This window comes from Lolium rigidum, chromosome 3, assembly GCF_022539505.1.
Source record: "Lolium rigidum isolate FL_2022 chromosome 3, APGP_CSIRO_Lrig_0.1, whole genome shotgun sequence".
NCBI classification, from domain to species: Eukaryota; Viridiplantae; Streptophyta; class Magnoliopsida; order Poales; family Poaceae; genus Lolium; species Lolium rigidum.
In genome coordinates, this window is record NC_061510.1 from 255,873,198 (window position 1) to 255,895,058 (window position 21,861).

At 45.8% G+C, this 21,861-nt stretch overlaps 2 protein-coding genes, 1 long non-coding RNA gene and 1 pseudogene across 3 annotated transcripts; 3 read left to right on the forward strand and 1 right to left on the reverse strand.

The window, feature by feature from the left end:
• The first annotated feature begins 3,813 nt into the window (after positions 1-3,813).
• Positions 3,814-5,603, forward strand: LOC124696388 (F-box/FBD/LRR-repeat protein At5g22660-like). Its single transcript, XM_047229125.1, has 3 exons — positions 3,814-4,827; positions 4,940-5,083; positions 5,196-5,603. The coding sequence occupies exons 1-3, from the start codon at positions 3,814-3,816 to the stop codon at positions 5,571-5,573; spliced, it is 1,536 nt and encodes a 511-aa protein (XP_047085081.1). The 3' UTR covers positions 5,574-5,603.
• Positions 5,604-10,577: 4,974 nt separating this feature from the next.
• Positions 10,578-12,334, forward strand: LOC124696389 (annotated as a pseudogene).
• Positions 12,335-14,519: 2,185 nt separating this feature from the next.
• On the forward strand, positions 14,520-20,835 carry LOC124703317 (F-box/FBD/LRR-repeat protein At5g22660-like). Its single transcript, XM_047235535.1, has 3 exons — positions 14,520-15,559; positions 19,949-20,092; positions 20,194-20,835. Exons 1-3 carry the CDS (start codon positions 14,567-14,569, stop codon positions 20,575-20,577), a joined length of 1,521 nt encoding a protein of 506 aa, XP_047091491.1. The 5' UTR covers positions 14,520-14,566; the 3' UTR covers positions 20,578-20,835.
• On the reverse strand, positions 15,662-18,081 carry LOC124703318. The gene is made up of 2 exons (XR_007003050.1): positions 17,736-18,081; positions 15,662-15,925 (listed from the first exon to the last, which is right to left on the reverse strand). It is a non-coding gene; the product is annotated as an uncharacterized LOC124703318 (long non-coding RNA).
• Positions 20,836-21,861: the final 1,026 nt, after the last annotated feature.

Sequence of the window (21,861 nt, forward strand, 5' to 3'; positions counted from 1 at the left end):
GAAATCCCTTAGTGGAAGTGGGCTAGGCCTTTGTGGCGTTGCTCACAGGAGATCTGAGTGAAGCCTTCGTGGCTGTTGGTTTGGCTTTCGTAGCAACCACACTCCTCCAAACATAGACGTACCTTCTTGCAAAGGAAGGGAACTACGGGAATCATCTCCGTGTCTCCGCGTGCTCCACTCTCGGTTACCTCTATCCTATTCTATCTCCTATATATTGCATAGCTATATCTTGCTTAGTTGTTAATCTTGTCATATAGGTAAATTCACTTAGTTGCATATCTAGAGAATTTACCTTTGTGTCAAGCCTAAATTGAAAAAGAACTAAAAATTGGTTAGCACCTATTCACCCCCCTCTAGGTGCGGCATACGATCATTTCAAGTACAAGGCGCGGCTTGTAGCTAAAGGCTACACACAGAGAGAAGGCGAAGATTACTTTGACACCTATTCAACTGTCGCTAGACTTACCACCATTCGAGTACTACTGTCCATGGCTGCCTCCTATGGTCTTATCGTTCATCAAATGGACGTAAAGACAACTTTTCTTAATGGAGAGTTGGAAGAGAAAATCTATATGGATCAACCTGATGGGTTTGTAGTAAAAGGTGAAGAAAGAAAGGTGTGCAAGTTGCTGAAATCTTTATATGGCCGAAAAAAGCACCTAAGCAATGGCATGAGAAGTTTGAAAGAACTCTAACTTCTGTAGGCTTTGTTGTCAATGAGGCTGACAAGTGCGTTTACTATCGCCATGGTGGGGGCGAAGGTGTTATACTGTGTTTGTATGTAGATGATATTATGATATTTGGTACAAACATGAAAGTAATACACGAGGTCAAGTCTTTCTTGTCAAAATGTTTTGATATGAAAGATCTGGGAGAAGCTGATGTGATTTTGAACATCAAGCTTATTAAGAACGAGAGTGGGATAACTCTAACGCAATACCATTATGTTGAGAAGATCTTGAGTCGGTTCGGCTATATTGATAGCAAGTCTTCTCCAACACCTTATGATCCCAGTGTGACATTACGCAAGAACCGGAGGATTGCCGTAGATCAATTGAGGTATTCTCAGATCGTTGGCTCACTCATGTACTTAGCGAGCGCGAATAGACCTGACATCTCTTTTACTGTTAGCAAGTTGAGTAGGTTCATGTCAAACCCGGGTACTGATCATTGGCATGCACTTGATAGGGTCATGCGCTACCTATGTGGTACAATGAGTTATGGGATTCACTATTCAGGGCACCCAGCTATGCTTGAAGGATATAGTGATTCAAATTGGATCTCTGATGTAGCTGATCTGTACGCCACTAGCGGGTATGTATTTACCTTTGGAGGTGGCGCAGTGTCATGTAGATCTTGCAAGCAAACCATATTGATGAGGTCAACTATGGAAGCAGAACTTACTGCTTTGAACACAACCACTGTTGAATCAGAATGGTTGCGTGAGCTCTTGATGGACTTGCCTGTGGTTGAAAAACCTGTACCGGCAATCCTTTTAAATTGTGACAGTCAAACTGTAATTGTCAAAGTGAACAATTCTAAGGATAACGTGAAGTCATCAAGACACGTCAAGACACGTTTGAAGTCTGTTAGGAAATTGCGAAACTCCGGAGTAATAACTGTTACATATATTCAAACAGATAAAAACCTGGCAGATCCCTTTACAAAGGGACTATCACGTAATGTGATAGAAAGTGCATCGAGGGAGATGGGTTTGAGACCCGTTGATGTTACACCATAGTGGTAACCCAACATTTGTGATCGGAAATCCCGTGAATTAGGACCTGGAAAGAACAAACTAGTGGTTTAATTGAGGAGAGTATTATATAACCCTCTGTATGTGAAGATGCACAACTCTCAATTGCTGTAAGGCAGGTTGGCAACAAGCCTTAATGTGTTTATGTTGGCTATTTTAGCAAAGATGCTGTCCTACAGAGCATTCTTGAAATAACACACCTATATGAGTTCGATTGTTAAACATCGCAATCTATGGGATTTGGGTGATCTCTAGTAAACTCATGAAGAGACCACGAAGTATGACGCATATGCTTCACCCGCGGGGTAGGCTACTGGCAGCCATGTACTGGTCATGACTTTGAGTGAAACCCTGTTCACGCAAAACTTGCAATCCATGGCTTAGTCCATTGTTCAAGTGTGAATGGATGTAGCTTAAGGTTCTAGGCGGAAGTTCAACTTAACAGTCTCCGCTGAAACACTGGTATATAAAAAAGCGGCGAGTATTGGTAAATCTCGAAATGGGGATTTGAGATCTGGTGGGGGATTGTTGAAATATTGGGCCCACTTTTAGTGGCCCATACTAGATTTCAGTTTTCCCTATAAATCTCAAAGCCCACATAGTGGCAGCCTTGTGAGTTTGAGCCCAAGTTGGTGGCAGCTCAGTAGGGAGTGGAAAGAGGTGGGAAGTTTAGTCCCACATGAAAAGTTGGGAGGAAGTTAGACCACCTTATAAGGTGGGTTGTTCCACCACTAGTAAGTGAGTAAGAATAGGAGTGGTTCACCGCGCTCCTCCTCCTCCTCGCTCGCTCGACGCGACACGACGCGACACGACGCGCGTCACGCTCGTGGTGAGTGGATTGAGCCTCGAGCCGAGACTTTTCTTACTTTTTGCAGCTCAGGAAAACGAATAGAGTCCTAGACGGACGCGTCGTAGTTAGTCGGTTCGGGTCGCTCCCGGATTGTGGGCTATGTGTAACCGACTCAAAACGTGCGTGCGACGTGGCGTGGCCCACGTTGCCTAGGGTTTCCTGAGCCTATATAATCTCCTGCCCGACTACCGCAGAAACACATCCAATACACGAGTTAGGGTTTTTCCACCTTTCTCTTCTTGCGCCGCCATCGTAGCCTACTCCATCCCGCGCGCCGACGTGCATCGGCGAACGAGAGAGCAGGTCTCCGGAACCACTCGTCCTTGTGATCCTGTACGGGAGAGGGCGAATTAGGTTTTTGGGAAGCGCTTTGCGCGACTGCTCAAGCTCTTCATCACGGGTCGCCTTCCGTCCAAGTCAGGCGGTGCTTCCTACCGTCGTCTTCAACGCCGTCTACTTCGACCCGTCGTCCCTATCGTCAACAACGTTGTCATTAACAACGTTACTGCTGCGACATCATCTGCTACACCTCCACCGCCACCTCCACCAGATTGGTACGTGCGCCATATCTTGATCTGTTTAGCGATGGATGCTTTACCGTTTGCGCTGCTGCTACTCATGTTAATTAATGCATCTAGTATGGAGTTTCACATATTAGTAGTTGCTGTCATCATGTTTTATATTCTGGAATTAATCATGAAAATTATGCCTTATTATCCAACGAATATTTTAAGTAAAGATTGTAGGCTACCTTGCTAAAGCATATGTAATCTATGAGCCGGTTGCAGTAATTCGCTTCTTCTGGGTTCTTCCTAGTTCCATCCAACTATTCTTCAAATTCATCAACTTTACATCACAAACTCTTTTGATACAGTTTTTTGTTGTTGTTGTGAGCACTCAACATTAGCAAGACGATTTGTAGCTCTAATTAGAAACCAGAATGCATCAGTATTTTAGTTTTTTGGTGGTGAGCACTCAACATTAGCTGGGCCGCAAAGTAATTTGAAAGGAATGGAGTATTTTGTAGAGAAACCAGCGGGCCACAAGCAATGTGTTGTGAACATTTGGGCCCACCTAGGCTTATTCCCACAGCTCCAAAGCATTTATTTCCCCATTCCTTGCTGCTCCACTCCACAGTCACAGGCAGCACGCGCCGCCCAAAACCCTCGTCTTCGTCCACACCGCGGCGCTTCCGGCGGCGGCGGCCATGGACACCCGGGTGCCGCCTGTTCCCATGGACCCCGCGACGGCCGCCAAGCTCCGGCGCCGACGCCAGGACCCTGAAGACCTAGAAGGACTTGTCGCCCGCGTGCTCTCCCGCGCCCACTACGTCCTCCCGGACCCGCCCGCCGCCGTCGACGCTCGCCTCTCCGCCCTCCTCCCCCACGACGCCGTCGACCGCCTCAGCCGCCTCCCCGACGTCCTCCTCGCCAACATCGTCTCCCGCATCCCCATCAAGGAGGCCGCGCGCACCGCCGCGCTATCCCGCCACTGGCGCGGGGTCTGGCGCTCCGCCCCGCTCGTCCTCGTCGACTCCCAGATCCTCCCCCAAGGCACCGAGGTCACGCGCGCCGACGCGAGGCGCATCACCTCCGCCGTCTCCGGCGTCTTCGCCGCGCACCCGGGCCCCTTCCGCTGCGTCCACCTCACCAGCAGCTGCATGGAAGACTTCCATGGCCTGCTCACCACCTGGCTCCAGATACTCGCCGTCAAGGGCATCCAGGAGCTCGTCCTCGTCAACCGCCCGTGGCCGCTCGACCTCATTCTCCCCGCCACCTTCCTCGGCATGACCACCCTCACCCGCCTCTACCTCGGCTTCTGGAAGTTCCCCGACACGGCCGGCGTCCCGCGCACCACCTGCTTCCCCAACCTCCGTGAGCTCGGCCTCTGCACCCTCCTCATGGAGAGCAAGGATTTGGACTTCATGCTCGACAGGAGCCCCGTGCTTGAGACGCTCTGTATCCAAGGCAATCTCTCTAACCTTCGCCTTCGCCTTGTCAGCCAAAGCATCCGCTGCGTGCAGTTCATCAACTCCTCCTGTCAAGAAATCGCGGTGGTGCACGCCCCATGCCTTGAGCGACTCATCCAGTCAGGAGGCTGGACCCGCGATGGGGTCTGCACCAAGACCAAGGTGAAGATCGGCCATGCCCCCAAGCTGCACTTATTCGGATACTTGGTTGCAGGAAATCATGTCCTAGAGGTTGACAACGCCGTCATCAAGGTGCCTCATATTTTCCATTTGCTCTATCTCTATGGTACATCACACCTAAATGATCAATGTTTATGTGTGGCATTTCTTCTCTTAATTGAGTGCACTGACATTGCAATTGCAGGCTGAGACAAAGGCGAGCCCAAGCACCATGGTACCAAGTGTGAGGATGCTGGCTTTGGAGTTTGGTTGTGGAGTCCCCAATGATGTCAAGATGATCCCGGCTATCCTCAGATGCTTTCCCAATGTTGAGACGCTCCACATCATGGTGAAGCCCCTGCTCCTTCTTTTGACATTCATTTGCATCATAGTATTGCGAATTGCTGCTGTTACTGCATTGTCCATAAATAGATGATGAATTTCATGTGCACTAATTTCAGTCCCGAGGAAAGGATCAATCCTCTGGCAAGCTCAACCTCAAGTTCTGGAATGAGTGTGGTACCATAGAATGCATCCGCTCGCGCATCAAGATGCTGGTTTTGGATGGTTACCGAGGGGATCGAAGTGAGCTTGCTTTCCTCAAGTTTTTCCTTGGGAGCGCGTTGGTGCTGAAAAAGGTGGCAATAGTGTGGGCCAATAATGTTTTCTCTTCGATGGAGGAGCTGAATTCCAAAATGGAGCCTCTGCGGTCCATGAAAAAGGCTAGTGCAGACTGCAAAACATTGGTCACTGGCCGTAAAAATCCTGACGGAGGTAACATTTCCAGCTTCAAGAGGGCATCTGATTTTTCTCTTGGCGACCCTTTCTCCAACTTCTGAAGTCAAGGGTGCCTATATATTTCATGTGCGAAGCAAATTGCTCTGGATATCCACTGTTTTCAGCCTATTGATTTTCTGCCCTGGCTCTTGTTTCTGCAAACATGATTAGCTTAAGTGTCTAACTTAGTTGTACTGTTTTCCATTATTCAAACGGCCACCGTTATGTGGTAAGTACTGTTTTCTCAGATGCCAATTATGGAGCGCCTATTGTACTTGTGTTAAGTGCGATTTTATTAGCTAGGCTTGGCCTGATGAGAATGGTGTTACATTGCACAATTGCTGCTAAACATATGAGGCTTGATGATGGGGAGAATTAGTGATATCTGTGCTAATTCATGTTCTACTTACTGCATTGACATTTTCCTCTAGATATTACCTGGAATATTTGGTCCAGCTGGCATAATTTTTTGATACTTGCAGGTTGTGCCATTTTGTGATCTGATTTATTTGCATAGATACGCTAAGTCAATTATTGTGGCAACATTTTATGTCCTACTACATGGTTCTTCATTTAGGAAATTTGGGCCATGCATGGGACGCTAGCTAATTTGGTTATTTTGCAATGAGGTAAGGAGACGGTAACTTGAGCTACATGGGCACGGCTAAGAATAGTTGTCCAGTTGACCAAACTATGGCTAAGAATAGTTGTCCATGTCCAGGTGGCCATGGCCCATGGAGCACCAGCTCTATGATCATGTCAAAGATTTCTCTAACAATGACCAGTTAGGCTTAAATGTCAGAGTAGTTATCGTCCCATGTTATCTGTTCCAATGTCTTTTGTACCTAATGATGAAGTAGTTATCGTCCCAGAGAGTTCACAAATACTAACATTCCTGGCCTTGCATTGCATGTTACTGTCGCTCATGTTATGACATTTAGTAACATAATTTCCATATTCCGCAAAAATGTTCACTATACATCACTTTGTTTGGGTTGCTTTTCTGTCTACAGCGGGGCCCTACTTTTTAGAATTGAAGGGGAGGGAACTACGAGTTGCTTGGGCGCGATCAAACACATCCTAGATGTGCGCCGCACCTAGAATCTTTAGTCTTTATTTTGTAAAACACCTGCAGGGCTTTCTTATCTGTCCATTCGACCCAGTCATCGGCACATTATCCCCCCATCACGACCTCTTCTCTTTGAACTCCCTGAAGTACACAATGTGGATGTTGCGTACTCCTGACCTGCGGGTTGTCGGCACCATTGAGTACCTCCTGCTTTGACTTTTGAGTGCAGGCTCTTTGTTGGACAATGTTCTTGTAGTAGGTTTTCTGGAAGATAGTCGGGGTGTACAGGTCCAGCGGCCATTAGGTTGATGTCGGTGTTGTTAGGCATTCCATCACCAACTTCCAGTACGTTGTGAAGTTGGTAAGAAAGGAACATATTTTTGATTTTGTTCAGCCTTACAAAGCATGACTGACCAGCAGTAAGGTTATTGTAATATGGGTCACCAATTTTCGAACTCATCACCTGTAGAGTACATTTGTTTAGTCCCATGAGAGGTCTTATTGCAGAAGTTTTGAGCTTTGGAGTCAAAATATGGCTAACAGAGAAATTGACAGTGTGGGAAGTAATCAACTTCGTTTCAGAGAAGGAAAATACTGTTTTCTAACCTATGGCGGTTAAGAACAGGAATGGATCGATGCTAGTTTGTAATTTTATTTTTCAAAGTGTAGGTGCACCCTGTAGAGAGGACACAAGAAATAGCACTTCGATTTTAGAAAATAATTATTGTTTGAAATTTAAGTAGGAAAGTGTTAATCATTGCAAGGTGTGGGCAATTTTAATTGGTGGGTAATCAGGCTGTGCATTTGCGTGTGTATTGTTTTGTTATTTATAGGGATGAGTATATACTATGTATGTTTGTGAGAGGACACAAGAAATAGCACTTCGATTTTAGAAAATAATTATTGTTTGAAATTTAAGTAGGAAAGTGTTAATCATTGCAAGGTGTGGGCAATTTTAATTGGTGGGTAATCAGGCTGTGCATTTGCGTGTGTATTGTTTTGTTATTTATAGGGGTGAGTATGTACTATGTATGTTTGTGAGCCGGTGCTTCTATACTGTGTTTCTAAAACTAACTCCTCGTTGTCTGAAATGCTTACACAATTATTTTGATTTAACCACCTTGGGTAATGTCGTCGGAGTGCCAGTGGTTCAGTGAGATACCCTGATGAGAAGATTAAATCAGGAGTCCTGGACCCTGATGCCATGATTGCTTTTCTTTTTCCGCCCTGTTGCAGTGAACTCCATGCGTACCTACTCTACAAACTGATTTGATACATTTTTCTTGGACTGTGATATCGGGCGAACGGCGCAACCTCTGCCGCGATCCAGATCCAATGGTGGATGCATTTTTTGAAAAAATAAAATTCTGTGGAGGTTATTGCTGGGCCTCACACGAAAATTAGGCTGGCAACTTCTTTATCTCGTCGCGTGACGGAGCTTCCTTTTTTATATAAATTGGTAATATGCAAACTGCTGAAGTTAGAAGGATCATGTCACATATACGTGGGAAAAATCCTCAGCCATAGATAAAATGCTGCTACGCACCTAAACCCAGACAAAAAGTTATCTCGCATTATTAGAAAGAAAACAGGACAAGTCAAATACCAAACAAGAAGATATGAGTATGTTTTCTGTCCTAGAAAAACAGATTGTGTTGCTCATAACTTAGCTAAGTGTGTGGCTGAGTTCAAATCCTCACGGACCCGAATTAAGGTTCCTATTTATACTTAAGGTCGAGGCTGGTCCTGGTACTCATGCAATTTATCTTGAAGACTATGCTTTAATTTTAACCAAGATTAAAAATCTTAGTACTCATGCCAAATGACTGTGTGCATCCCTGGTTGGTGCAGAGGCCGAGAAGTGAAATTCTCCCCATTTTATAAGGGAAGTGAGTCTAGCTCAACTGGTTGGGGAGTGGTTGTACAAACCCTGAGTTCAAATCCTCACGGACGTGAATTAAGGTTCCTATTTATACTTAAAGCCCAGGCTGGTCCTGGTACTAATACAATTTATTTTGAGAACTATGCTTTAATATTAACCAGTATTAAAAATCTTAGTACTCATGCCAAATAGCTGTGTGCATCCCTGGTTGGTGCAGAGGCCTGGAAGTGAAATTCTTCCCATTTTTAAGTAGGGAAGTGAGCCTAGCTCAACTGGTTGGGAGAGTGGATGTGCAAATCCAGCACATGAGTTCAAATCCTCACGGACGCGAATGTAGGTTCCTATTTATACTTGAGGTCCAGGCTAAACCTGGTACTCATGCAATTTATCTTGAGGACTATGCTTTAATCTTAACCATGATTAATCTTTGTACTCATGCCAAATGGTTGTGTGCATCCCTCGTTGGTGCACAGGCCGGGAAGTGAAATTCTCCCCATTTTAGAAGGAGAGCATTAGCAGATCCCGACCCCGACCCCTCCCAAGTCGCTCCTCTCCCGAGCGACTCTGGGGGAACCCTAGTCCGCCGCCGCCTGTCGCCTTATGCCGCCATCCTGGCCGCCGTTGCTGCCCTCCCTGGCGGCGGTGGCGGTCCCCATCCCCTCGACTGATGGTGGGCAAGGGAGGCGTTTCCCGACGGCTCCTCATGGGAGGAGGTGGGAGGTCGACTCCGGGACGCAGGGCGGCGCGGCTCTTCCTGGCCAGCGCCTGAGGATCTCCGGCGGGAGGCGTTGAGGAGGATGGGTGTGGCGCCCATGGAGGTGCCCTGACCTGTGAGATCCGGTGGAGGCTGCGGGTGGTAATCGTGGGGTTAGGCCATTGCTCTGCACTGGGTCCCCTTGTTCCTCTTCTTCCTTCTCCGCTTTGGAGACGACCAGCGGTGTGGGGACCTGCCAGTCTTGCGAATAATGCGGCGGTCCTTAGATTTCTTCTCGCGCCAAGATGCAGTTCTGCCGGTGCATGTCCTCATTGATCTGGCGGATGTGTTATTTTCCGGAAGGCTCTGCCGGTGCTCCATTGGACAAATCAAGCCTGGAGGTTGCCGGGTCGGGTGGAATTCGGTCGAGCGGACCCATGCTTTTTCTCTGGCTGTTTGGTTACAGAGGGAGCGCTTCGAAACTCTATTGGCGGTTATTATCATGGAGCACGTTTTCGTTTCGTGGTGCTGGCGGAGAATGACATGGAAGCCGAGATATGTGGTCTTGCAATGGTGACTGAATTGGCTTCGTGGTCGGTGTCTTTGGAGCAACGACATGCGAGTGGGGGCGGTTGCATATGAGAAGTTCAAAATCTTACCTTTTAGGGTGAAAATCCAAGGTCTGGTCTTAAATGGTTGTGCCTGGCAAAGTCCTTGTTGAAGGCATTGCTTTGAGAGTGAGGTTTTTCTTCAGGGTGAAAACCTAAGATCTATGATCGGGTGACGGTAGCGCTGGTGCACTGTTACCTTCTTGGAGGCATCGCTTTTGGAGAAGCTGAACTTCTGGTGTTGTCATGGTGGTGTTAGTGCTATTGTTTAAAGGATTTGATCACTGTAGCGGGGTTTTTCTTTTTTGGTAATTTTTTTTGGTTGTGTGCATCCGCAATGTCGTTTGGGCAATGCGTTGTTGCATAGGCTGGGTGTAATTGATATCTTTATGATATTAATATATACTCTTTATCGGAAAAAAAACTAAGTGTGTGGCTTGAGGATCACACAGTTTTATTATGCCTTTGTTAATTGACGATGTAAGTGTTATTTGATGAAATAAAGGGTGCAGTAGTCCTGCTGCTTTATAAAAAAAACTTCTAAATTAGAATTCTGAATACATCAATATTTTTCTGGTTGTGAGCACTCAACATTTGTTGGGCTGCGAAGTAATTAGAAAAGAAGAAAGTATTTTGTAGTAGATAAATCAGTGGGCTACGAACAATGGTTTTCGAGTATTTCAGCCCACCTAGATTTCCCACAGATCTGGAGCATTCCCCTTTCCTTCGGCCGTTGCTGCTCCACTCCAGGCAGGCACGGGCAGCATGCGCCGCTCAAACCCTCTTCCCACCGCGGCGCTTCCGGCGGCGGCCATGGACACCCGGGCGCCTCCCGTTCCCATGGAGCCCGCGGTGGCGGCCATGCTCCGGCTCCAAGGCCGTGATCCGGACGCGGTAGCAGGCCTCATCGCCGACGTTCTCACCCACGTCCACTGCGCCCTCCCGGACCCGCCCACCTCCGTCGACGCTCGCCTTTTCGCCCTCCTCCCCTACGACGCCGTCGACCGCGTCAGCAGCCTCCCCGACGTGCTCCTTGGAAACATCGTCTCCCGCCTTCCCATCAAGGACGCCGCGCGCACAGCCGCGCTCTCCCGCCGCTGGAGCCGGGTGTGGCGCTCCGCCCCGCTCGTCCTCGTCGACTCCCACATCCTCCCTGCCGGCGCCGCGATCGGGCGCGCCGACACGACGCGCGTCACCTCCGCCGTCTCCTGCGTCCTCGGCGCGCACCCGGGGCCGTTCCGCTGCGTCCACCTCACCAGCAGCTACATGGAGGAGTTCCATGGCCTGCTCACGCGCTGGCTCCACACCCTCGCCGTCAAGGGCATCCAGGAACTGGTCCTCGTCAACCGCCCGTGGCCGCTCGACCTCGTCCTCCCCGCCACCTTCTTGAGCATGACCACCCTCACCCGCCTCCACCTCGGCCTCTGGAAGTTCCCCGGCACGGCCGGCGTCCCGCGCGCCACCTGCTTCCCTAACCTCCGCGAGCTCGGGTTCAGCACCGTCCGCATGGAGAGCAGGGATCTGGACTTCATCCTCGACAGGAGCCCCGTGCTGGAGACGCTCTGTGTCGGAGGGAATATGTTCAAGCTTCCCCTCCGCATTGTCAGCCAAAGCCTCCGGTGCGTCAAGATCATCGGGTGCTCCTTTGAAGTGTGGTGGACGCCCCACGCCTTGAGCGACTCATCTATTCAGGAGGTTGGGCCGGCGACGGGGTCTGCACCAAGGTGAAGATCGGCCATGCCCCCAAGCTGGACTTGTTGGGATACTTGGATGCACGAAGACATGTCCTAGAGGTCCGCAAGACCGTCATCAAGGTTCCTCTCATCTTCTCCATTTTCTCTAAATGATCATTGTATATGTGTGCACGATCTTTCTTCTTTTAATTGGCTGCGTTGAGAATTTGAGATTGCGAATGCAGGCTGGGGTAAAGGCAAGCCCAAACACCATGGTATCAAGTGTGAGGATCCTGGCTTTGGAGGTGTGTTTTGGTGTCCGGAATGATGTCAAGATGATCCTAACTGTCCTAAGATGCTTTCCCAACGTTGAGACGCTCCACATCATGGTAAAGCCCCTGATGCATCTTTTCGCATTCATTTGCACCATCATTTACTAGCATTAGTATCATACTACTGTGAATTGCTGCTGTTGCTGCATGATCCATCAATAGCTGGTGAACGTCATGTGCACTGATTTCACAAATTTTTCAGTCTGGAGAAACTGATCAGCCCTTGGGCAAGCTCAATCTCAAGTTATGGAATGAGTTTAGTCCCATAGAATGCATCTGCTCACGCATCAAGCTGCTGGGTTTCCATGATTTCCGAGGGGATCGAAGTGAGCTTGCTTTCCTCAAGTTCTTCGTTGGGAGCGCGTTGGTGCTGAAGCAGGTGATGATAGTGTCAAGTTTCACTTCCAAGGAGGATGCGCGTTCCAAAGTGTTGCCTCTCTTGTCCATGAAATGGGTCAGTGCAGGCACCAAAGTCATGGTCCACTGTTCTAATTATCAAAGCAACATTCGGAGCTTCAAGAGAGCATCGGATTTTTCTCTTGGCGACCCTTTTGTGGACTGCTGAAGTCAGAGGTGCCTATTTATTTCCTGCGCGAAGCAAATTGCTCTGGAATTTGTTTAAGTTCTGTTGTCGCATTATGGATATGCACAGTTTTCAGTTTTTTGATTTTCTGCCCTGGCTCTTGTTTCTGCAAACATGATTAGCTTAAGTGTCGAACTTAGTAGTACTGTTTTCCATTATTCAAACGACTACATGTTCTCGGAAGGCAATTATGGAGCACCTATTGTACATGCACTGTTTCAGTCTGTTGATGTTCTACCCCGGCTCTTGTGTCTGGAAACATGATTAGCCTAAGTGTCGAAGTTAGTAGATAAAAATGACTGCCATTTTGTGGTATGTGGTATATACTGTTTTTCTGAAGTATTGTATTTGTGTGTGATTGCGGTAGCTAGGTTTGATCCGATGAGTTTGGTGTTACACTCCACAATTGCTGCTAAACAGATCATGCTTGATGCTATGGAGTATTAATGATATCTGAGCTATTTCATGTTTTACTTACTGCCTTGAAAATATCTACCACGCGAGCTTGCACCTGATGTGCCCGACTGGCGGTGCCATCTGCGGTTTTACATTTAGCAACAACAATAACCATGAGTGAAAGAAAATATCGTTTGGACATTACCTATGTTCCATCTGAAGAAAATTTGGATCCCTTCAGGTTGGGCCATTTTGTGTTCTGATTGATTTTCAAAGATATGGCAACTAAATTATTGTCCCAGCTCTTATGTCCTACCTGGTTCTTCATTTCGGAAATCTGAATCATGAGAAGCAGGCTAATTTAGATGGCGATGGTAACTTGAGGTACATGGGCATGTCTAAGAATAGTTGTCCATGTTCAGGTGACCATGGAACCTGTGAAAGATTTCCTTAGTAATGATATGCAGCATCTTTTCTTGATCAGTTAGCTTAAATGGTAGCGCCCTGCCATCTTTTCCTAATACGTTTGTACACAATGATGAACTGATGAAGTAGTTATCGTCCCAGAGAGTACACAAATAGTAGCATTCCTGGCCTTGTATGTTACTATCGCTCATGTAGTCATGTTATTGCATTTAGTAGCATAATCCATATTCTGCGAAATTGTTCATTATGCATCACCTTATTTGGGTTGCTTTTTTGTGTGCGCGCGCCCATTTACTATTCAGCAATAGTTGGTTGATATAGAAGTTTTGAGCTTTGGAGCGAAAATATGGCTAACAGTTCCGTTGTTTGCGATGGGGTTGAGAATCGGAATGGATCGATGTTATCTTTGTAGTTTTATTTTTTCTAAGTGAGGCCAGAATCAGTCTAACTTTCATTTTAAAAATAATTTGTTTTTGAACTTTCAAGGAAAGTTTTAATTAATGCAACATGAGGGTAATTTTAATTGGTAGTTAATCAGTCCGTGCATTGACAAGTGTATAATATTGATATTTCTTTGGTGGCTGAGAAATAATTATCTTTTCGGTCAGCCATATGAATCATCTGATGAAAACACTAATACTAGTGCAGATAGAGTTTCATACAAAAAAATGTGAGGGGAACAACTATTTATAAATTTACCATGAAATATTCTCTCACAACTATGATTTTTTTTATTAATGCAAGATATTGGTAATTTTGATTGGAGGTTAATGAGCAAGTGCATTTCTCAGATGGCTAAACATTAATTAATATTTGTAAGTCGGTACTAATACTCATCATATCTGAAAATTGAGATTAATGTAGGTACAAAGAGATGGCAATACTTTTCTCGATTTTAAAGTCCCAGGAAACTTGTCTGACGTTTGTCTAAATTTAGATGTATCTAGATTCTGTTTAATATCTAGATACATCCAAATCTAGACAAATTTCAGACCATTTTTTGGGACGGAGGGAGTATAACTTCCCTGAGATTTTGGTCGTTGTTTTTCTTTTTTGAACAATATGAGATATTGTTTTTTAGTAAGAAAAAGGACTTTGAACACTGTTTCTCATCCAACGATCTGTTTTGAAATTGTACTCCCTCCGGTTTTAAATAGTTGCCGCAAATTTAGTCAAGTAGTGGACTGGAGGGAGTACTCCGTATTTTTTCTATTTTTTGCAGGAATTTTGAAATGCAATCGTGCTTTAGGAATTTGGGCCTCCAACATTTGGGCCCACCTTGGCTTCTTCCCACAATCTGCACCTTCTGCCATTCCTGCTCCACTCCACTGACAGCAGACGCCGCTCCAAACCCTCGTCCCCACGGCGGCGCTTCCGGCGGCGGCGGCGGCCATGGACATCCTAGGGCCGATCGGCCCCATTGACACCAAGATGGCGATGGAGATCCAACGCCAAGGCGTCTTGGCCCGCTTGCTCTCCTGCATCCACTACATCCTCCCAGACCCGCCCGTGTCCGCCGCCGCTCGCCTCTTCGCCCTCCCCTCGCACGACGCCGTCGACCGCCTCAGCCACCTCCCCGACGCGCTCCTCGCAGACGTCGTCTCTCGTCTCCCCGTCAAGGACGCCGCCCGCACCGCCGCGCTTTCCCGCCGCTGGCGCGGGGTCTGGCGCTCCGCCCCGCTCGTCCTCGTCGACGCCGACCTCCTCCCCGTCGAAAGCACCGCAGGCGCCCGTGCCGACGCGCGCCGCGTCACCTCCGCCGTCTCCCGCGTCCTCGCCGCGCACCCGGGGCCCTTCCGCTGCTTCCATCTCACCAGCAGCTACTTGGAGGAGTTCCATGGCCCGCTCACGCGCTGGTTCGACCTCCTCGTTGCCAACGGTATCCAGGAACTCGTCCTCGTCAGCCGCCGCTGGCCGCTCAACATTGTGCTCCCCGCTACCTTCTTAGACATGGCCACCCTCACCCGCCTTTACCTCGGCCTCTGGAAGTTCCCTGACACGGCCGGCCTCCCGCGCGCCGCCTCCTTCCCCAACCTCCTGGAGCTTGGGCTCTGCGGCATCTTCATGGAGAGCAAGGATCTCGACTACATCCTCGACAGGAGCCCCGTGCTCGAGACGCTCTATATCGAAGCCAATCTGTTCAAGCTTCGCCTCCGCCTTGTCAGTCAAAGTCTCCGGTGCATTCTGCTCATTGGGTGCTTCTTTGAAGAAATCTTCGTGGTGAACGCCCCACGCCTTGAGAGGCTCATCCTTTCGGAAGCTTCTACCCCTGACGACAGCTGCACCAAGGTCAAGATTGGCCATGCCCCCAACCTCAACTTGTTAGGATGCTTGGAGCTAGACCCAGGAACGCAAGTCCTAGAGGTCGGCAACACCGTAATCAAGGTGCCTCATCTTTACTTTATTCATTGTAAACTCATAAACAATCAATATTAATTGGAGATCTTACTTATCTTATTTGGTGCACTAGTAATTACTACTATAAAGAACCGGAATTGCTTCACACACGACAATTCCCGTCCGATCTTTGTACGAAAATTCTTCCACCTTGTGCTAGTTATGGCTCGCTAGTTACAGCTCGTAATTAATTGTCTGGCCCATGCCAAGTCCAGCCCAAACCCAAATCCGTAATACTGCTGACCCCGTCAAAACCTGTTCACAAGTCCACCTCTTCAGTCCATACCCTTTCACGCCTCCTCTTCTTCCCTCCAGAACATGACTGTCCATCTTCAAGATTCCGATCCCATCGATCTGCAAATCAATCACGATTAGAAACGAACTTCGATCTGCGATCAATTCAGAGAAGTTTAATCAGACGGAAAACAACACGAGGTATTTGCAATCCTTGGTTTATTTGTTGCATTGTTTAGATCTATTTTTTCTGGGGAAGGTTCAAAGATCAGATGGCACACATTGTTTGGATTTCACACTGTCCCTTGACTACCTCTATTTTCGTTGGTTATCATAGGTAGGTGATGGAGTCAAATTTATCTTTGGATGAAGTACCTGAACAAGATTCAGTATTTCACGAAGATAATGCAGATGATTTCACCTTCGAGGAGATTGGGGGTTGTTTGGATGACCAACAAGGAGAGCCGATCAAGATGTTGGAACCAAAAAAGGGGATGATGTTCAATAGTGAAGATGATGCTGTTAGGTTCTACAAAGGTTATGCCAAAAAGAAGGGATTTGGTGTAATAAGAAGAACCACTAGGCATGATGAAGATAACAAGCTCAACTATTTTACACTTGCTTGTAGCAGACAAGGAAAGGCTCAGTACACATCAAAGAACTCATTTAAACCTAATCCGTCGACAAGGATGCAGTGCCCATGTAAGATAAATTTTTGTCGCCGTGGAGAACAGTTTTGCATTACTTCTGTTATGCTTGACCACAATCATCCTACAAGTCCAAGCAAATCCAGATTTCTGAGGTGTCACAAGAAACTAGACTTAGATGCCAAGAGAAGGTTAGAATTGAACGATCAAGCAGGAATTCGTATGAACAAGAATTTTGGCTCTCTTGTTATTCAAGCTGGTGGATATGACAAACTTGAGTTTGGTGAAAAGGAGTGTAGAAACTATCTGCAAGAGACAAGAAGGCTGAAGCTAGGTGCTGGAGATGCACATGCAGTTTATCAGTATTTTCTTCGTATGCAGTCAAAAGATCCAGACTTTTTTCATGTTATGGATGTGGATGAGGATGGACGCCTGAGAAATGTCTTTTGGGCAGATGCAAGAAGCAGGGCTACATATGAATCTTATTCGGATGTCATCACATTTGACACAACATACCTAACAAATAAGTATAGCATGCCATTTGCTCCTTTTGTTGGCGTAAATCATCATGGGGAATCAGTTTTATTAGGTTGCGGCCTTTTGTCAAATGAAGACACCGAGACCTTTATTTGGCTATTCAAATCTTGGTTATGTTGTATGTCGAACAAACCACCTAATGCTATAATCACAGACCAGTGCAAGGCAATGCAGAATGCTATTGAAGAAGTTTTTCCTAATGCTCGCCATAGATGGTGTATATGGCATATCATGAAGAAGATTCCAGAAAAGCTTAGTGGGTATGAGAAGTATGAAAATATTAAATATACCTTGTCAAATGTGGTGTACGATTCATTGACCAAACATGATTTTGATGAAGCTTGGGTTAAGATGATCAACAAATATGATCTCCGGGACAATGCTCAACTGTTTATTTTCGGAAATAATTTGTCTATGGCTAATTGGGTTTTTGTACTTTGCAGGGAAATAAAGATGTCATGGATCTGCTAGATGCTAGCCTGAATGGATGAAACAGACGCAGACGCATTTTGCAGTACTTTGGAATGGATCTGCTAGCCTAAATAGATCTGCTAGCTGCTTTTTTTTTTTGTGTTATTGTAACCATGGTTTAATCCTTAAAACTGCTACATGTCACTGTGTTCTCTTGTTCAGTATCAACTACTCATGACTGAAAGAAGATGTTGTTAGTTACTAATTCTTCTCCAACGATTTAGTTCTAGGGAGTACTCGTACAGGCAAGCAAGTACAAAATAATTGGCACTCACCTCAGCCATTTGAGTTTGCATCGAGCTCTATCTCCAAATTTCATGCAGATCCAGCAAATCGCGAGCGCCCCATCTCTCCGCAGGCTGCATCGAGAAGGCTAGCGCCCCATCCCCATCAGCGAGACAAGATTTATGCCACCGACGGGCAGAATCGATGAGCTCCGTCGCCACGGTCGCGAGCTGAATCCATGAGGCTGCTGTCTCTCAGGCTTGTTGCCGTACTAACCAACCTCTCATGGAGCTCACCTTGGTGAAATCTCCATACACAGATCAAGATCGTTGTTGCTAGTTGCTACATGCTTCAAGAACAGTCCGTCCAAGCAGAGAAAGATAAGTGAAAGTAGAAGCGCAGGTGGGGCCTACATGAGGAAGAGAGATGGTCCGTTCCTTATCAAGTCTCAGCCCAGTCCAAGCCCAATAAACCCAATCTCGTGTTTGCCTGGAATGGCCTCCCGCGATGTAAAACGCAGCCACGTACGATCGTACAGGTATCGGACAAAAATTATCGTACGTATAGCAGGACTCATAAAGAACACATATGTATTAATAAAAATATAATATCATTATATGGGCATTTTTTTGTGAAATTGGGTTTATTTAATATATGGATTTTTTTTAGCATGGCATACAAACAGTTACCATATAATTGCAGACACATCAACACTTCTGAAATCATGACAAACAATGTCCACCTATTGATTTTGCAGCGTAAGTACTTACATTTTACTCACAAAAAAGGAGGAACTAATGGCATAAATTTACAAACATTATCTTAGGATGAAGGACCATCAATGCTAATTTTGGTACGAATTAACAATTGGTGATAGAACTTTGTTTCTGTACACTGCCCCATGACCTGGCGATATATGTTGCCCACATGTACCGCCGTACATTAGGCTCTCAATTGGCTACTAGTAGGTGGAACGAAAAGCTGGATGTATCATCTTGCAGTTCGGTGATTACATGTAGAAAATATGGGAGCTTTCTTGTTTGATGATGATGTTAGATGGAGTGTGTAGTCTTTTCAGTAGTCAATTCTGCAATAGGGCAGAACCTAATGCAGAATTTCAATCAAAGAAACTCTATACGCCCCCATTAGTTGAGGTTACAAGATTTCAAAGATCAGGGCATTCGGATAAAGTCAGATCGCTGACGGCTAGTGGATTTACATGGAATCTTTGTGCACTATAGCTGGCTGCTGGCCTGCAGCACATCCGCCCTCGGCGGAGATACCCATGGCTATTGCCGCACCAGCCTGCAGATTCAAATAGATCAAATGGATTAATTTGGGTGCAAAAGACTATACGACCTTTTTTATTATAGGGGTAAGTTTCAGTCTCCACCTTTGATCTGCATTGGAATTTGTGAACTTCTCTAAGGTGGTGTACCAAAGCAAAGCTCAAATATAAATATTAGAAAGCTCAATATGTCTATTAAATGTAAATTCTGAATACTGACATGTTGATCGAAACAGAATATAAGCTTTCTACCATCTGATGCTTAGATATTGTGTGGAGAAGATAGGAAATAACTGAACCATCGCCTTCAGCACACTGTCACATATGACTGTCACTGGTGTCAATTTCTTCATCCTGCATGAGCAACTCGATCTTGAAAGCTTGCCTATTTGCCATTTTGAACTGATACCCTCTAGTAGGGTAGAAACAAATCAAGCATTAGATTTACTAAACTTATCACGTTGTAGTCATTATTTCTTTTTTTTTCTGCTGAATTGATGTCTACGGCTGGCCGAATTAATATCCTCGATGCTAGATGACAGTATCTAGCGAACATTTAGCTATCGGTCAAAATGATGAACAAAAAGAAAGTAAAATAAATTAAGTGTGCACCCGCAAGGTTCAGAATTTTGAAAGACATAATATTTTCTGTTTTTTTCCCTAATATATGAGACTGTAAAAGAAAGACGTACTAGTACTTGCAACCCTTAGTTAAGTCTTTGCTGGTGAATGGATTCAAGAGTCCAAATTAACCACATCCATCTCATGATTGTATCTGTAACTCCGTACATAGGTTAGTTTTAGTTTGGTGAGCGGTAAACGTCCGATTTAGCACATGCCAGCCTATTTTTTCTCTTTTAATGGAAACCTTGAAATCAAAATCCAACTTTCCAAATAGAACAACTCCTAGGATAATTGTGGTGGTGTGTAAGGAGCCTCTAAATAGTATATATAAGATTTTGATTGCAATTGCAGGGCAGGACAAAGGTGAGCCCAAGCACCATGGTACCAAGTGTGAGAATCTTTGCATTGGAGGTGCGTTTCGGGGTCCGTAATGATGCCAAAATGATTCCCAGTGTTCTCAGATGCTTTCCTGATGTTGAGACGCTCCACATCAAGGTGAAGCCCCTAACACTTATTTTGGGATTCATTTGCATCATTGCTTAATTGCTAGCAATACCTGATGAACTGCATGGGCATTCACTTGATCGAATTTTCAGTCTGGAGACACTGATCAATCCACTGGCAAGCTCAACCTAAAGTTCTGGCATGAGTCTGGTACCATAGAATGCATTCGGTCGAGCATCAAGCTGCTGGTTCTCCATGATTTCCGAGGGGATCGAAGTGAGCTTGCCTTCCTCAGATATTTCTTTGAGAGTGCACTGGTGCTGAAGGAGGTGGTGATTCTGGTGGCCGCCAGTTTCACTTTGATGGAAGAGGTGGATTCCAAAGTGGCGAGTTTGAGGACCATGAAACGGGCCAGTAAAGCCTCCTCGGTGCTGGTCACTAGCTGTTCTGATCCTGAAGGAGGTTTCATTCGGAGCATCAAAAGAGGATCTGATTTTTCTCTCCGTGACCCGTTTGCAAACTACGGAAGTCAGTAAGCCACAACAACTATGTATTTCGTCTTGCAAACTAAATTTCTCTGGAAGTTGTTAACATTCTGTTGCTCAACTCTCACGTATGTGCATCCAAGGCACCGTTTGAGATTTGTTGAATGTTTGAAGATTCGCCCAGCCTCTTGGTTCTTCTAGCGTGTTAAGCTCACATGTCAAAGTTAGTAGTAGAATTGTTGGTTCTCACAGCTACCAGTCTGTTGCAATCATTGTTTTTTGGCTGGCAGTTGCGGACTGCTGTTTTCATGTGATTTCACTAGCTAGCTGTGATCTGATGAAAATGGTTTTAGATTGCATGTTTTTTTGCTAAACATACGAGGCTTTTGTGCTGGTAGGATTAGCGATGTATGAGCTAATTGGCGTTCTTCTAACTGTCATGCTAATTTATCTAAATGTTACATGGAAAATTCCGCACAGCTATTTGTATGGTCGCAGATTGTTGCGTTGTGTGTTCTGAACTTCTGATTGATTTGCGTAGACTTGCTAGGTCAACTGTCATCAGTTATCGTTGGTCTATGTGATTTTCAGTCGTGAAATTTTGAATCTGATAAGCAAGCTATTTTGATTATTTCTCCACGCGTTAAGTCCATGATAACTTGAGCTACAGTGCTAAGAATAGTTGTCCAAGTGACCAAAACTATGATGGGGTATGCTGCATCCTGGACCAGTTAGGCACAAATGCTAGCCCCCTGCCATTTTTTCCCAGATCTTCTCTACACAACCCAAAACTATGATGGGGTATGCTGCATGTTATCTGTTTATTATGTTATGACACTATCTTCGGAAAGCTTCATAGCTTGTCTGCAGATCTTCATGAGTAGTGTTTTTTCACGATGTAAGCTGCTCAGAAATAATTTCTGACTGTAGAGATTGAGGGAGGGACTTCTTGGGTGGTCCGACCTTTTACTCCAATTGTAGAAACAGAATTGAAGGAGAGTGGAATACGAGATGTTTGCAGACATAGGCAGGATCAAAGCACGTCCTATAACCTAGGGATTGCAAAACCCTCGTTCCGATCATCCACTCGCACTAAATCCTTGAAGAACCCATGGCCTGCCTTTTCACCCCCCCCTCGTCAGGATCGTAGATAAACAAACTTAGCAAATCAATTAGATGCTCGGTCTGCATGAAATTAACCCCAAAACCAATATAGCACAATACTTATGGACACAGATTTGGTGCACATTCCAGTGATCCCTTTTAAAAAAGTAATTAAAAATCATATTTCTAAGTTTCAGAAAAATCTGAAAATAAATCATGATGTAGCTAGTA